The sequence below is a fragment of the Hipposideros armiger genome, unplaced genomic scaffold, assembly GCF_001890085.2.
Source record: "Hipposideros armiger isolate ML-2016 unplaced genomic scaffold, ASM189008v1 scaffold_86, whole genome shotgun sequence".
Classification (NCBI taxonomy): domain Eukaryota; kingdom Metazoa; phylum Chordata; class Mammalia; order Chiroptera; family Hipposideridae; genus Hipposideros; species Hipposideros armiger.
In genome coordinates this window covers 1213635-1231419 of record NW_017731436.1, presented here as the reverse complement: position 1 = coordinate 1231419, position 17785 = coordinate 1213635, and the positions used below count along the sequence as shown (strand labels likewise).

The following is a 17785-nucleotide window of genomic DNA, read 5'->3' as shown; positions in this document are numbered from 1 at the left end:
CAGCAGGCGGCCGCGGGCATGGGCTTGGGCAAGGACATGGGCGCCCAGTACGCCGCCGCCAGCCCGGCCTGGGCGGCCGCGCAACAAAGGAGCCACCCGGCGATGAGTCCCGGCACCCCGGGCCCCACCATGGGCAGATCCCAGGTAACCCCCGCGCCGGCCGGGCCTGCTTCCGCCGCGGCCTCGGCGCGCGCCGCGAGCCCTAGTTTCTTTCTTTCCGCGTACTTTTTCTGCGTCTTCTGTTGGGGGAGGCGGGGGCGAGGCGCCCAAAGCCATTTTAAGTGGCAGCCGTCTCCCTGAGAGGCTGGGAGCGCACGGTGTCGGAGCGCGCGGCCCGGGGGCCTGGCGAGGGGGTCTGGCCGAGGGCCGGGCCGGGCCGGGCGCTGGCACTGCCGGCGGCCGAGCACCCCGCCTTGCCACCCCACCCCAGGCCCGGGCCGCGCGTGCCGGAGCCGGGGACGGCGCCGCCAGCCAGCCGTGTGGGCGCTGGGGACGGTCCGGCGGCTTTTGTAACCGGATCGGCACTCCCGGCCACTACGGTCTAGGCAGGAATATTGACCCCGTCTTCTCGGTTAGCGCCGACAAGACGCTTTAACTGGGGAAAGAACGAGGAACTTTGTCCTACCTCCAGCCACACCACGTTCCCTCTTAGCTTCCAAGGTGAAGGCAGGAAAAATAGGTTAGCTTTGTGGCAACCGAGTGTGTTTTTTTTCCTAGTTATGCCCAGCCATTCAGAGATAATTCGATGCGGGCTTTGAGTTGGAATGTTTACTAGCAAAAATAATACCCAAATGTACAACGATGTGAGGTGAAATGTTCTAAAATCTATCGATTCATTCCTAAGAATAGCCAGGAAATCTATTATTTGGCTTACGGGCTGCTTGGAAGGAGTCACCTTCAACAGCTAGGCTGTGTTAAAGGAGCACAGCTCGGTTACGTTGAACTTATTTTGATCATGGATTTGGCATACATGTTATTCAGCAAGTACGGGAAAATATCAGGTCAGTGAAAATTGATCATTTTGGATCGGATTTATTCGGATTTTCTTTAATTTGCTGTCCCCCAAGTCCCGCAGCGTTATTAGGAAGTGTCCTGCACTCTTGCCGTTTCTTGCTCGTAGGCTGAGCCTAAAGACTGACTTGATCTCCTTTGCAAGGTTTGGAATTTGAATTGTGGAGGTAAACTGGCTGTAATAGTCTCCAGACAGCTGCCTCTGAGTTGACATCTAATCTGCCATCTGATTGGCTCCCCTCTCACCATTGGGCATTTAGCACTGCTGATGTAAATAGAAGTGCTGAGCAGTACAGTCACAAAATTCTTGCCACAAATAATAACTGAGCTCTATTACAAGCAGATGTAAGGTTGAGTGTTATTTAAAGCGTAACTTATTGTGAATCAGATTTATTAGTAAGAGAATTAAATACATAAAAACGTTCCGCTAGTGTCCAGTATTCGGCATTTACAAAATTCAGACCTTTGATAATCCTAACATGGACATTGCATGTGTCACAGCCCTTATTGTAGAATGAGGATATGGCAGTTAGAAAATAATTAAATAAAGGATTTTTACCAATTTTTTGGATTTGTTAAGCTTTTATAAAAATACCTTTTACAGATTAAACTATGAAAAAAATGTGAATTGTTATCACACAGTTGAATGTGAATTTCAAAGTTATACTATTAAAAATGTCAAGATTCTGATATACAACAATACCTTTTAGTGAAATTTAATTAGCTTTATAACAAGATTAAAGCTATATTTCTAGTAATTTCTTTTTTAACAATTCTGACCGTTTTGTTTATGGATGAGGTGTTTTAGTTAGAATTGACATTATATTTAAAAAACATGAGGTGAGAAAACTATGTAATACAATAATTAAAAGGGAAAAATGGATAGTCTTGTGAAATACTAAAAGTCATTTTATATTTGCTTCTGATTTGGAGAATACAGAAATGTCCCAAGAACCTTTTTTTTAACCCTTGATTATTTTGTTAAATTAACTAACGTGAGCCTTATTTGAACTGCTTACACAATGAATTAGGGAAACTATATTACATTCAAGTTATTCTGTGTTTCTTCCAAATACTTTGTTTTTCCACAGACATCTTCATGCTATGAAAGGTTTCAAAATTTTAATCTGTGATAAAGAAATAACAGTGTTTGTAACGTATATTTTTACTCAGCTCATTTGTTTAGGAAGGTGTATTTTAATAATAATCGTATCTTAGACGAAAGACTTGTCTGAGTCAGTGAAGGACTGAATTGAATAGATAATCATGTGAATCCCAGGCTGAGGACGTTAATGTCCACTGCTTTCAAATCTTTAGTTAGTGGAGTTTTACTTTTAATGATAACGTATATTTTCCTATTATTGATAAAAAACTTGCCATTTCAATTTTTATTTTTGATTCTCACAAGTAAAAACATTATACAGAAGCCTTGTGTAAATCAACCCACGTAATTCATTTTAAAAAGATTTGCTTTGTCAGCTTGCTTTTAAAGGAACAGTGTAAAATTCGTATCTTTGTAAACTAGAAATGAAAGGATGACAGAAGCACATGTAGGTCCATGTTACTTTAGAGTATTATTTCTTAATGGTACCAATCATTTTAAGTATTTTGTTTTCTTGGAATGAGAGTGAATCCATTATGTCCTCAGTGTGACCCTTGGGAATAGCTTTTTTATTTTTGTGGGGGAAGAAAAATGATAGACATATGACCTAGATTCACAGATTTCTTTTAGGTACATCACCGTATAGCATGTGCAATGTGTCTTTTAAATTTTTTTTTTTGGAACGTTAGTATTATTTAGTATTTGTTATGGTAATTGTACTAAGAAACAGTCATTGGTACAAAATATTAAATTGCTTCATAACTATAGGTCATAAAATCCTATTAAATCACATTGTTAAATGATGAAATTTTCTTGTGGCTTTAAACACATTTAGTTTCATTTTTGATTTTAGGAAATGGTTTATATTGGGTGGCCAATGTTTTTGTATTTGGGAACAAAACATATGCATGTATTGTAGGAGGAGGGTCTTTGAAAAGTGAAATATGCCATTTTATGATACAGTTTTGGGTTTTTTTGAGATAAAGTGTTCAGATTCAGTCTCAAAAGGAAGACTGAAGTCTACTCATATAACTAAGATTTTATAATGTCCACATTTATGCTGAATTCAAGTAATTCTATTTTAATTTTAGTTTTATAGAATGCAATGCAATGTAATAAAAAAAAGAATATTATTTACCATTAAAAGAAAAGTGATTAGCTGTCTTACAAGCAGGAAGTTAGACTGATTCCTGATTACCTTAAAATTTGTATAAGATACATTATAACATAACATGACTTCCCACTTCCCCTTCCAATGAGATCTTACCCTATCTGATATTTAAAATCGCATAAAGAAATTTTTGTGGCCTAAATTTATATATTTGCCGAGGTATGGCTGGCTCTCTGCTCTGTCGTCAGAAGATGTGGAATTGGCAACTGTGGTTCATAGAAAAGGCCTATCATTTAAACAACAAAGAAAATATAACAAAAATGCCTACAGTTTTCTGTTTTCCTAGGTTATCTGGCATGAAATTATGCATAGTTTAAAACTGTTTTCATTGGAGATCTTGATTTCTGGGTAGTTACTTTTGACAGTCTTTTTTTTTTTTTTTCTTTTAAATGGCAACAATTCTCTAAGACAGCTATCACTTAAATTTACATTTATATTAACATAGAATCAATAAGTATATTCCAGGGAAAAACATTCTTACTTTGGATCTATAATGAGGAATCTTAATCTCTCTTTTCTTTGGTTTTGATCTATATTTAGGAATGAATTTTTGGCAAAGCTTTTTTTATACTTGTTCCATTTTTCCCTGTGTCATATTATCAGAAGTGTGTAGCTACTATCTAAATATTGTGTTCTTTCATTAGACTTGAGAGAATAATGTCTTCACTTTTGTATAAAAATAGCAATAATTCTGATTTGAGAACTGCTTTTAAAAATGTAAGAAATGTAGGGGAAAACTTAATATAAACTCATTTGGTAATTTTATTAGACACAGACACATATTTAAAAAGATAGGTGTAATAGAATGGGTTTGGGTTTTCAGTTCTATTTCTTACTAATGAACTTTATTACTTTATAATTTAGGGCAGGGTGTATCTGAAACTATGACGTCTGATGTAATAGGAACATACTTACTTCCCTAGGATAAATACCAATATGACAGGCAAACCAAAAAGACGATCGTTGCATTTATTTAACCCTGTCCTCTCCTTGGAAGAGAGTGGTTTGATTTAAAATTTGTTGGAGTTGGTGAAATTTTGCTTCTTATTTGAAGACTGATTTGGAGATGTAAATTTTGGATGTATTGGCATAGGAAATTATATTAGCTTTTTGCCCAGTGTCCTAAATAATGGAGACTTTTCTCACTGCACTGGACTGACACTGATCAGTTAATGGATCTGTGTGCTTTGATCCGTATTTGTGGAAAAGGAGCTAATATTTTACTTTTGTTGCTTTCATTTTGATGTGTAGATTTGTAAATTTGAGGCATATATTTATGTTTGAAAGAATTGTTGTGTGTTACTTAAAACAACTGATTTATGGAGGTGCAAAATGAATATTAATAAAACTCATTCCATTTTTTTTTTCTGTATTTAGATTTTGAAAATGGATGTCAAAATTTTTGTGACATTTTACAATGCTGTTTATACTTAAGGGGCCACATCCACATCATAGGCCTTTTTGGAATGGGCTAGTTTTCAGTCTTATGCCTTTTCAGAGGTGTTTTTTCTTTATCAGGAGATTTGTGCAGATTCTCTAGATATGTAAAATAGAGCCCCACTTGCTGTATATGCATGCTTGAGACTGAGTAATCCCAAGTCCTGGTTCCCTGTGGCGAGGGGGAGAAGTACCAGGCAAAACTAATCATCCATCAAGGGTATGTTTATATATCATAAATGTAGACCTGTTATGCAGTATTGCTTTTTCCAGTTTGGAGGCTATTTATACAAGCCTAAGTGGCCCTTTTTGGCCTAATTGGGTGAGTGAATGAATTAATTTTGATCTAAAAACTTGGTATACTTTAGTGACTTTTTCTCTTAAAAATTTCATAGAAAATGATTTAGGTATCATTAAATGTCCACTTATTTTGCCTTATGCTAACATCAGAATGAATTGTTGATATATATATACTATAGTTTTAACTTAACAGTTCACATTAATTGAGTGAGTGAATTTATCAAAGTAAAAATACATGTTTCCCCAGTAAGTTTTCAGTAAACATTTTCAAAGTCTAACTGGGAGTAATTCTAAGAAACCTATTTCCTTAGATTTACTTATTTGAATAAGCTCCAGTAGGCAGTTTTCAAACTCACTTCTGAATGGATCAATGCCACAAATATTACAAGGCTGCTGAGTTCGACAGGTGAACTAATGATGAAATTAATTTATTTCTTGCATGATATTTATTGCTAGGAAAGAGACCAAAGCCCTGACATCTTAAGCATATCTGGTTTGCCAGTAGACATTCTTAGGTAGATGGCAGCAGAACCTGGATGTCACAGAAAGACGGTCCTTTAGAATTGAACTAGATTTGGCCTCTGCTAACCATCCTCCGGAGGAGGTACTTCTAGTGTCTCGTTTGGGCCTTGATGAAAGACGAAACTTGAGAACCACACAAGAAGTCATTCCTTATTAGGCGACTCTGGAATGGGGAGCCATATTTGATGAAATCCAGAAGAAATTCCTAGACAAAAATGTAAAAAAATTATATACGTATTTTTTATTGTGGTAAAATAGACATAACATAAAATTTACCATTTTAACCATTTTTCGGTGTGCAGTTCAGTGGCATAAAGCACAGTCACGTTGTGCAGCCGTCACTCCATCCATTTCTAGAACTTTTTCATCTTCCCAAACTGAAATAAAAAAATATATTTTTTCTTCCTTTTCTTCATGTCTTTAAAATTTCTTTAAAATTATTAGATATTAACATGTATTGTAAGCAAATTCTTATTTTTATAACCATTACTCTTGCCACGTCATAATATATTAGTAAATTTTTCCTCCAAGATAATGGTGGTTTTTGTTTATTTTTTTTTTTTAGTCCATTACTCCCTCCCAATTTTAACATTGGAGCAATCCACCCAGGTTCTATTTGGAAATGTGTATTGTGTAGGTTAGTTGTTTCATTGTCAGTTCCGTCATTAAAAGTTTAAGTTACTTTTTGAAGCCTTTCTGCTTAAAGATTTTGGGTACTTGGCTGAGAGAAACCTGGGACTTTTTTAGATAATAAGGAATGGAAATAAACTGTTCTCATGATAATTTTTCTCTTGTATCTCTCATCTTTTGCATTTTAGCCTCTTTTTAAAATTATTGCTTGTATCTTCCTACTATTAGTGAAAATCATTTACAATTATATATTTTTTCTATTTGTGTTTTAAGTTCTGGGGCATCATCCCAGCACCTCAACCCAGAACAAACAACCAATCCACGTGATTCTGAGTCCTTTTTCAGTGTTGTGAGGCCAAAATTTGCACTTTCCGCCTCATGTCTTTAATTTGTAGCCCTCTGCAAAACTGCAAAAATTCTTGGTACATGGGAAAATTCTAAGTGAAGATGATTGGCCTTTTAATTACGTTTTGAGGCAGCTGCAAAGGGATACTTCTTCATATGTTAGTCTTTCTTGTGAACAGGGTTTTTTTTTTGTGTGTGTGTAAAATATTGGAATTGTATTTTAGCTGCTACTGTTGCTGATATGTAGTTGTACCTTCATATGATCAGTTATGTACTTTGACCCTGGATTCCATAGAGGGCACAGAGAAGATGAACTGTGATTTAAGAGCTGGTACTGGGCAGCAACAGTTATTTAAGGTGTAAACATTTAGCATTTGTGTATGCTGTGAGGTGTATGTTAGATAAATATCTACTCCAGACGACCAATGGCAAATATTTATTGAGCACCCATTTTCTTAATCACCCTTGTGCCAGACACAGATGCTAGCCAGGGCATTGCTGCTGCTCTTGTATGCAGTTCATGCAGACGGATGCTGGCACAGCCTGCTCCCACTATACCTGGGCATGGTGTTTTGGCATCGTTGGCTTAGAACTGGCTCATTTAAACAAAAATGCAAATAGCAACCATGTGGGGCAGCTGTCTATTGGCCTGCTTTGCTTTGGGTGGGGGAGTGGGCTTTGGCAAAATAAATAATTGTAGATTGTTGTGATATAGCTGATAGGATCTAGTGACTCTTTTTCCAATTCTGCCAATCAATTACTGGCTTTGTGCCAGAGCAAAATATAGATCCACTACAGGGAATAATAACTAGAAGAAGGAAAATATAATCACTTTGGAATTTATACAGAGTGGACCTTTTTCCTTTTCTCAGTTTGCTACACTTCATGGGCTCTTGGAAAAAAAGTTGAAACAGTCTGCTCAGATTTAGGAAGATACTTAGATTGCTGGAGTATTTTTGGTACTGTTTAGATAATGTATGCTGGCTGAAGAGTAAATTCAGCTACTGCTTCTGGGTCCTGAAATAAACCTTTCAGAAAGCGAGGCATTGATGATTAGTGGAGGCTGTTCCAGAATTCTTAGTATCTCCTGTTTCTTTTGTGATGAGCGTCTTAGAAATTCAAGCACTGACCGTACTTCATAGCCTTATTTTGAAATGATTGGTGATTTTAAACTTTGTCTAGAATTTGGCATCCAATTTCTGAAATTTTGAGAAGCAAAATTTAAGATTCAGTGACTATATACATGTATATATATGTATGTATATGTAAAGTAATAAACCCTTTTTAGTAGCCTTTAAATTTTCTGCTTCTAGTTTGTGTTTTTTATAATAAACTCACTTTACCCAATGAATTATAAATGACCTTGGAAATAGAAATGTAAAACATTGCTACTGTACTGCTGAGCAAGTATCTTTCCGAAAAAGCAGACATATTTCTAAGGGAACTGGTATGTTTGTTGTATATTAGTTTATCCTGTTATTATGAGGAGTTATGGAGAGTACGAATACATTACAAGGCATCTTGATGTAATGGAAAGACCTGGGGTTGGGATTGGTCAGACCTTGATTCATTTGTGGACTTCAGCACCCATTTTCTCTGACGTGGGGCAGGGGCTCCGGTCCCTTATCTGGAGTGTCGCCTGCTGGGCAGGGTTCTTGCTGAGGTCATTGCTGTAAGTCCTGTGGCCTCTGTGCTAACCTGTCTTCTTTCCTCACCCCTCTCCCCCTGGTGTAGTGAGGGGGACCTGGGTTCTGGTTCTCTGCCTGGCTCTGCCCCACTTCAGGGCATGGTTGAGGACGATTTTCTGCCTCCATCCATCAGGTGAATCCTAGTCCCAGCTGCAAAATTCTGTGCTGCTTTGAATTTTAAAAAAATAGTGCCTCATTAGCTATGCGCCACTGGACAGCTTATTAAACTACACTAGCTCCCAGACATGTTCAGTGAATATAAACCGAGACCTGTGCAAATACACAGACTTGGTGAATTCCACTGTAATTTCCCTCACAAAATGTAGGTTTGTGCTGATTGGGACTCTTGTAAACAGTTACATGACTTGGCTTTGGTTTACCAATAGAGCCTGTGCTGCACCGATGTCATTGAAACAAGCTGCTGCCCTATTTACTATTCCTTCTTAATATTAATTAGTAAATTGTGTTCTCTGGTTAAGAATCATCCCTATCTTACACTTAGAACTTTGCACTTTGATGATCTGCAAAATACAGACTGGCTTTTAGGGGAAGTACTTTTTGCAAAGGAACAAAGCTTCAAAAATTTTAAACTGGTCTTTTTTCGGATTCTGGGTGGTGGACTTGTGGTGTCTCATTAGTTAAGTAACTTGCTTCTGTATCTGCTTCATTTCACTGAATGTATGATTCAGATTTGGTACTTTAGCAAGATTATCATTTACTGGGGCTGCTATCAAATAGTCAGAACAGGGAAAGTCAAATTTGAGAATGCCAAGGTTATGCCTTAAATATGTAAAAAACAATTTTTTTTTTACATTTTTATACTGAGATTTATAAAAGTATCCAGGACAAAATTTAATTCTATTATGAACAAATACTTACTGAATACCACTTAGTGCATAAGATACAAAGAGTAAATATAAAATATCCATAATTTTCCTTGGTGAATTATCATAGGCTCCTGTGTTTAACTAAGTGGAAATTAAAATGAATGGCTACATTATTGTTCTGCATTCTATACAGAAAGACTATACCCCTCAAAGTGTATCGTCTAAGAACTCTTTGAAGAGTAGTTAATATATTCAAGCTGAAAATTTCCTGATGAGTGTATTATACATTTCCAGCGTCAGTTTCAAGGAAATCTGTCGCTGTTTCACTATTTTATGTGGAATGTCAGTGTGCTTGGAGATTGTTCTTAGGTGCTATGACATTGATGAGAAAGTGATCTGAATTTGGGTTTTATTTTGAGTATCCTATGGTGATTTTTCTGCTAAAGAAATGATGTTCGAGTTTCGTTAGTGTGAAAAAATCAAAATTCAGTTCATTTACTTTCACCATACTGATCAGTCCTCTATATGCCAGGGCTTTGGGACTGTAGGTTTGTGTCCTCATAACAAGAGCTGGGGCATCAGACAGATGTTTGTGGAGAGCCTACTGAGTGGCTGGTACTGTGTTGGTTGACGGGTCCCTCTGACTAGGGCCTGGACCTTGACAAATTGACAACGCGGTGACTAAGGACAAGTGAACACAATTAGTAAGAATGGTTTAGGTGGGAAAAGTTTGGCTCTTAGGGGGACACCACACAGCGATTAGATTGGGGTGGGGGTAGGAGTAGGAACGATCTGTGCAAATCAGCTCTGGTCAGCTAAGACCTGACTAGCAGAAGTTCAAGTGAAAAGGCGCGGGGATGGAAGCAAATACAGGCAGCAAGAGCTAAAGGTGTGCGGGTCAGAGAACCTGGCTGATGGGACGTTTACCACCTGTGTGCCCTCAGGCGAGTTATTTCACCTCTCTGAGGTTTGTTGTTCCCTCATTTCTAAAAGGATGGGAAAGAGTACTTGACTAATGCGGTTATTGTGAAAAGTAACATTATAAACTACTGGTATACGACCTGGCAAGGAAATGGACATTTTCATACAGTAACCAAAGCACTGTACTTTCCAATGGATCAGGAATTAAAATGATTTAGGTGTGGTTCTGTATTAGTTAATTTAACAGCCTATTAGTCTTTCCTCTCAGAGAAATTAGGTTAATACTTGAAGCTTATTTCTAATCTAAATGTTTCAGTTTTTTGTTGCTTTATGTGTCTTTACCTTGCTGAGTGTTTAGGAAAAGTGGGTGTGGAACAACTGATCACATTTCTAAAATGTCTCTTGTAGTTTTCCAATATTTTTACAGTTACAATTTTTTTAATTGGTAAGGAAAAATAAATACTAAAGATCGATAATTGGAACATTGAATTTCACCACCATCAACAAACATTTAGTGCCCTTGGTGTAGGGGTACAGTACCAGAGAGAAAGCTATCCAGAGAATATTGGTGAATTGTTACACCTTGTGTTGTCATTGTTTATTGGAGAGGCATGTTCTTAGATCACTGAGTGAATATTGGTGATTAAATAAATAAGATAGTTTGTGGGATATTTTTATTTGATTTACTGTCCCATTTAATTAGAAATATGGATTGAGTAACTCTGCCCACATAAACAATCTAAATTCCGAGCTGAAGGAAATTGGTGGTAGGCAGACAACTTTCAAATTGGTGAAATGGATCTTTTGCTTCTAATCTTTCTTCATATATTAAGCAAGTAGTTCATTATTTTAACTGTTGAAAGTTTTAAACATTGTAGTCACATTTGTTATGATTTTGCTGGGTTTAAAAACCTTCCCTTTTCCCTCTCTTAGTGCCAGCTCCCTTTAATTTCATTTGGCTGAAGAGAGAAAACACTCAGGCAGGTGCCAGGCTAACAGCAGCCAGAGCCCTGCTTCGTCACAGTCCTGGTTTCTCACCTGGCGTCCGATATGTGTGGCAAGACTTTGTCCTTCCTCCACCGCTGAGATGTTTGTCAGGAGTACGAGTGCTTTAAAGTAGTAGTGTCTTACTTTTATTCTATAATTAATTAGTGAAGATAGGATCCGAAAAGCAATTTTGTGTTTTGTCTTTTATTGTGCATTAAGTTCCTATAATTTTCCATATCACTGTATTCTTAATGAAGAGAGAAGCATGGGGAGGAAGAAGGTGAATTTTATTTAAGGCAGTTATAACTGAAAGGTATGTTGCTTTTTTAGTCTAACTACCCTTTCCCGGTCTAAGTAGTTTCATGGTTCATTGAAAAACTAATACAAAGAGGTTGTAATCAGCTGTTAAGATACTTGAGCCAACTGGTTGTCAATGTGTTGAAGTTTTATTCTCAGTGCATCTAGACATTTCATATAAACGTGTTTTATGAAGAGGGAGGTGTACCAGCATGGCTAACCCAGTAAAGCTGAAATCTGGATTTGATATGTGGTGTTTTTTAGGGGACTCTCAAAGTTTCACACGTGAAATAAACTAGGTAGTGTGCACGGCATCACATGATCAAAATATTTCCCCTTGCTGCTGCCAGAAGCTATCTATTGCTTCTCAACAATCTTACTTGTTGGGCATCATGCCAAGATGTTTAAGACAACCCCTTACGTGAGCTGTTCCATTCTTAACCTCTTTGACTGAAGTGCCGTGACCTTCACATATGTAGATTAGCCATGTGCTCTGTGAATTGAAACTTGCTGCCTCAGGAAGAAAGGGTTTTTTTTTTTGTTGTTCCTCTGGGAATTTGACAGCCATTCATCCCTGACCTGGGCAGAGGTAATGCAAGGAAATTGGATTCAAATGGAACGCGGACAGATAACACGGGGAGGCAGGCGAGCTTTCTACCTTGTCGAGGATAAATATTCCGTGGTATGGATAATGTGCTGATGTGAAGGAGATGAAAAACCGCAACAGAGAGAGAGAGATAAATGTAGGCGTTTTGGAACAATGTCCTTAAAAAGGGACATTGTTAACATGGGCATTTCTAATTAGCTTTGACTACTATTTCTCTTCCTTTCCAACCTAAATTTTTGAAATCTTTTTTGAATTTTTGTTTATTTCTTAATACTCCCTGAGAATTAACTAATTTTAATATTGTGGGTAAGCATGGGCGTAAATACATTTAATTTAGATGAGCCTTTGAAAAGTAAAAGTCATTGGAAAGTTGAAGAGATGAATGTTACCACCTATACCTGGAAGAATCAGCATGTTTCTTGTCTTTGTCCTATAAAATTTTGAAAGGAACTTATATTTAAGAGATAGCTTTACTCATGTGAGCTTTCTTACTCAGTTTTATAGTGATTAATAAAAGTAATTATCGAATAGTGAATTTTTGGATTTTTATTAGACAAAGCCAGTATTAAAGAATGTTTATCTTTGCTTTGTTAGTAAACATACTTGAAATTAAAATTCAGTATAAATAATAGACATGACACTTGATTTGGTAGATAAGACGGTATTCAGAAGGAAAGTTCTCATTATAAGAATAATGGTCTGAAGTGGTACTCCAATTCCTTTCTTAACAAGAGAAGGGGTGCTTTTGAAGTCAGAAATTTATGAGTGCTTTTGTGTGCCTTGCAGGGCTGAGCCTTTCCTCTGTACATTAGAGCTTGCGATGGCGCTCAGAGCATCCGGTATGGGCTTGGTGGGAGGTGTAGATGCCCAGCTCTTTCTGTGGGGTGCAGGAGAGGACGTCTGTGTGGGAATATGCTTAATGGATACAGTAGACTAAGAGGGAAGGAAAATTATTCCTTGACTTGAGGAAGTCATTTCTTTTCCATATAAGGACCAACAACAATGACAACAACAACAATGGGAAAAGTGGTCATGAGCATGCAGAATGTGGGAACTTGCATGGATTTCTGTTAACACGGCAGACATAAGGAGCCGCAGACAACAGTGCATTGATGGCAGGACTGACATCTTACCAGCATCTTTATGTGCAATTGGGAAGATAGAGCAGCAAGTTGGCCCACAAAATTAGACTAATGCAAGGGTAGGGGTGAGGAGGAGTGGCCCTCACCTGAGCAGACAGAGAGCAATTCTGCAGTTGGAGGAGGAGCAAGGCAGGTACGTGGTTGAGATCAGAGTGGCCAAGTGCACAGTGGCCGCCTGGGAGAGCGGCCAGCTGGGTCCAGACGAGGCTGGAAACATGTTAAGGTGCTAGTCAGCAGCCAAAGTTGGAGTGATTTGTTTTTTAAAGGGTGGCCTGTAAAAGACTGTTATGTGGGGGCACATGAACTCGGCCCCTCATTCTCATCAGGAGTGATGAGACTGCTTTCCAATCTGGGCCTCTCAAATAAAGAAATGCAGGTTCAGAGAAAGATTTCTAGAAAAGCCCTAAATAATAATGATATAATAAAAGCAATAACAGTAATAATAACTCGTTATTGAATACCTACTGTGTGTGCCAGACACACTGCATGTAGTTTTTGTAAGTGCATATCATTATTTTAATTAAATTTTTTATTGAGGTAACATTGGTTAATAACATATACATTTTAGGTATACAGCATTATAATTTGATATCTGTATATTCTATTGCTTGCTCACCACCAAAAGTCTAGTTTCCATTCCTTAGCATATATTTGACCCGCCTTTACCCATTTTGCCCTCCTCCCATCTCCCTTCCCCTCTGGTAACTACCATTCTGTTGTGTGTATCTATGAGGTTGTTTTGTTTTGTTTGTTCGTTCCTTTTTGTTTTATATTCCATATGTTATTGAAATGATATGGTTTTTATCCTTTTCTGTCTGACTTATTTCACTTAGCATAATACTCTCAAGATTCACCCATGTTGTCACAAATGGCAATATTTCATCTTTTTTAATGGCTGGGTAGTATTTCATTATATATATATATATATATATATGTATATGTGTATGTGTACACACACACACACACACACACACACACACCCAGGGGTGCCAAAAAAATGTATACACATTTTAAGAGATGTTATCTGTGTGTATTACTTTTCGAAGTTGAATTATGTAGCAATGTGTAGTATGACGTTTGCTCAAAAGATGGCGTTAATCAAATGAATGATGCTAGCGTCATGCATTGTATTATAATTTTAATAGTTCTTTTCTTTCTTAAAATGTGTATACATTTCTTTCTCTCTCTCTTTCTCTCTACCACATTTTCTTTACCTAATCATCTATTGAGTAGATGGACGATTAGGTTGTTTCCATATCTTGGCTATTGTAAATAATGCTGCTGTGAACATAGGGTTACATATACCTTTATGAGCTAGTGTTTTATATTAATTAGATAAATATCCAAAAGAGGAATTGCTGAATCAGATGGTTGTTCTAGTCTTAATTTTTTAAGGATCCTTTATAATTTCCATAGTGGCTGCACCAATTTATAGTCCCACCAACAGTGCACCGGGGTTTTCTTTTGTCCATATCCTTTCCTACACTTGTCATTTGTCTCTTTGGTAACAGCCATTCTAAGAGGTGTGAGGTGATAGCTCATTGTGGTTTTGATGTGCATTTCCCTAATAGTTATGTTGAATATCTTTTCATATACATTGCATGTGTTAATTGCAATCCTTTCAACAGTCTTGCAAGGCAGTATCCCTATTTTATAGACAAACTGGTAGAATTAAGAAATTTCTTCCATACCCAGGTGTATCCGATGCCAAAGCCCACATATTTTCTATTAAAGGAGTGGTTCTCAAGGGAGGAAGACAAGGTCCCCAAGGCCCTCCTCTCAGCGATTCAGATGCTGTCAGGCTGTGGAATGGCCTGTATGCCCACCTTTCAGTCTCCCACAGAAGTCATTGATGATCTAGAGGTAAAATTTAAGTAGAATTGTTATTGCTAAGACACGCAGAATTGCATTCTTATTGTTGAGGAGCTTTTAGTGTATTTTGGCTTCATAGTCCTACAAGACAACGAAGAAGAGAAGGTCTGTGCTTCAAGGGCATGAAGGTGGCTATTGGATTGTTCCTGAGCGTGCCCCTGAACACTCATTTACATCCACCTGCTAAGGGAATCGCCTCACAATCTGGTTTTGAGCTGAGTCATTAAAGAGAGGATGTGAAATAGCCTGCTGATGTTTTGCTCTTCTGTCGGGGTGAAGCTTGAGAAGCTTGGTGGTGACTGAAGTTTCTGGGTTGGGGCGGGGAGAGGGGTCAGCACCTACAAAAGTGTCTGGCACATAGTATGTGCTTAATAGTTTAGGACGAGGAAGTAGATGAATGGACTGGACAATGTCTCAAGGTCGCTTGGTGTTACAAGTCCAGAAATTGGTAAGTCTGAGGAAGTATGAAGACAGAACAAGTGACAATTAGGGATTAGAAGTTTGGAGAGAGGGGAGGATATAGGCAGCTGGAAGAGATCACTTTAGAGTAAGAAACAAAATAAAATTCAATGTTCATTATATCCCCAGAGTGAACTACTGTGGTGGTGAAAGTTGTAAGACAACCCCCCAAATTAACATATCTTAAAATAATCAAGATGTTAATGCATCATTAAAAGAAGAGATGTTAAAGCCAAAATCCTCCAATTCTTTGGCCAGGTCATGTCATAACGTATTGTCATGATTATTCCTGTCTTTGCTGTTGCCACATGGCCATTCTGGAGCTAGGTTCAGTGGTGTTGGGAAGGTACTCAAAGCACTCAAGCACTGGACCCAGTCAAGAGCCTCGTTGCGCTTTGCTGCTTTACTTCCCGGAGGACCTTCTAGGCTGGTTGGGCTGAAGGATGTTGGGACCCTTTTAGTCTTCTTCTTCCAATTATATCTAATGGTAAGGTACAATACTGGGAAATTTCCCTTTTATGACCCAAACTATTCCTCTTAAAATTTGTCAGAAACCAAATCTCACAGCTTAAAAAAAATCAGCTTGGCTCATAACCTTGTCGTCGACAAGCGATGTAAGTTAAATTCCACGTACCCAGTACTGCAGAAGTGTTGGAGCTGTAGGCGAGATCCCAGTACTGGCTTGTTGTCTCTGTCCTGGGTTTTCTACTTGTGTTTTCCTCACCTCCTGTGTGCTGCTAAATTTGAGGCCAAGAATATTTCCAAATGACATAGCTCCATAACACTGTTTTTAGCTTAGAATTAAATGAAGGCTTTCCTCTCTCGTTTCCTATTTTACAAAAATATTTGATTTTGCTTTATTACTTATAATAATAAGTAATAATCACTACCGGAGTAATCATGTATTTATAGTTTTTGCAGTTAATGCATCTCAAAACAAATGAATTAACAGTATTTTTAAGAACGCACAGGAAGAAAAAAAACAAAACAAAACTGGTACCGTATTTCCCCATGTATAAGACACACCCTTTTTCAAAAATTTGGGGTCTAAAAACTGGGTGTGTCTTATACAGTGGTTGTAGATTTTTTTTTACTTGCGTTTCCCGCTTTTTTTGTGCTTGTTTTTGCGCTCATACAACCACTGTATAAGACACACCCAGTTTTTAGACCCCAACATTTTCCAAAAAGTGTGCATCTTATGTATGGGGAAATAGCGTTAATTTTTTTTTATTTTTTTAAGGCCATTGCTGTGTGTCACAGGAAAGTTACTTTGTCTAAGACTGAACCTTTAATTGTGTTAGGGTCTTTAAACTTATGAAGGGAGTGGGCATCTTCAGTGTCTTAGCAGTCACATTTTCATCTTGTTCATTATGATAACAGGTGTCTTTGCCTAGAAAGCTAAGATGTCTCTACCTGTGTTAGTCCTTTCAGAGAATTTCTGTTGTAATGTATCATCCATCCAGTGCTAGGATTTTCCATGGTGCGATGTTAACATTCTGAAACCGCTCTGAAAGCCCTAAGAACATAACTGGCACAATGCTCATGAACTTAACTGTGTCGGAGAAGAATGAAGCCATTCCCTCCCTTTTCAAGCGTAGATGATAGTTATTTTCTTCTCCGTGGTAACTTTCCTTTTTGCCACATTATAAATACAACGTGGAGAAGTTAGCCTAGCAGCTATGAGGCAGCAGGTTAGAACTGAGGGGCTCCTGGCAGCAGACAGGTGAGATGTGGCAAGCTCTGCCAAGCCACAGGGAGGACACAAGCTGTGCAGGCCAGTGCCCGGTGGACCTTGCAGGGAATCTGGTGAAAAGCAAGCCAAGCCGTACGAGTCCTGGTGTCTTGGGAGCCTTGGACACCAATCTGTAGGAGCAGCAGTGAGGATAGTACTACGGAGACGTTTTGAGGGAAACCTTTCATACCCCAGCAGGCCCTGGGAAACAAGAGTGGGAAACCAGGGTTGGGGGTGAGGGGGGACCTAAGTTGATTGCCAACAATTAATTGCTAGATACTGTGTTAGTTTATGTATATACTTGACTCATTCAACCAAGGGCTATTGATATCTCTTCAGCACCTACTGTGTGGTGGATACAGTGAATGAAACCCAGTCCCTGCTTTCAGAAGGCTTACGGTCCAGTGAAATTTAATTCGAGGTAACAGAACCACCCATCCGTAAGGCCGGTGGTACCTTTCATAGTAGGATGAACAGCACGGCGGAATTCAAAAGAGTTGAACACTTTCAAATATTGGTTATTTAGTAAATAACCAATAGTAATGAGGCTATAGATGAATGTGTGATAAAAATCAGTTTGTGAAGGTACTGTCACGCTGATTTCTGTATCTTACAAATCAGTGCTCAGCACGCTCCTCTTGTGTCCTGGGACAGAGACCACGTGTAGCACTTGCACTGGCAGTGGCCGCGAGGCAAATGGCAGCCCTAAGTGCTGCCTTCATTTCCTCCAGCCCG

General features: G+C 38.3%; 1 protein-coding gene across 1 annotated transcript in view; it reads left to right on the top strand.

The window, feature by feature from the left end:
- Positions 1-17785, top strand: part of ARID1B (AT-rich interaction domain 1B) — a 425191-nt gene that overhangs the window by 1424 nt on the left and 405982 nt on the right. Inside the window, exon 2 of the mRNA XM_019644160.1 lies at positions 4-144. Coding sequence (XP_019499705.1) covers positions 4-144 — 141 coding nt within the window. The remainder of the gene's footprint in view (positions 1-3; positions 145-17785) is intronic.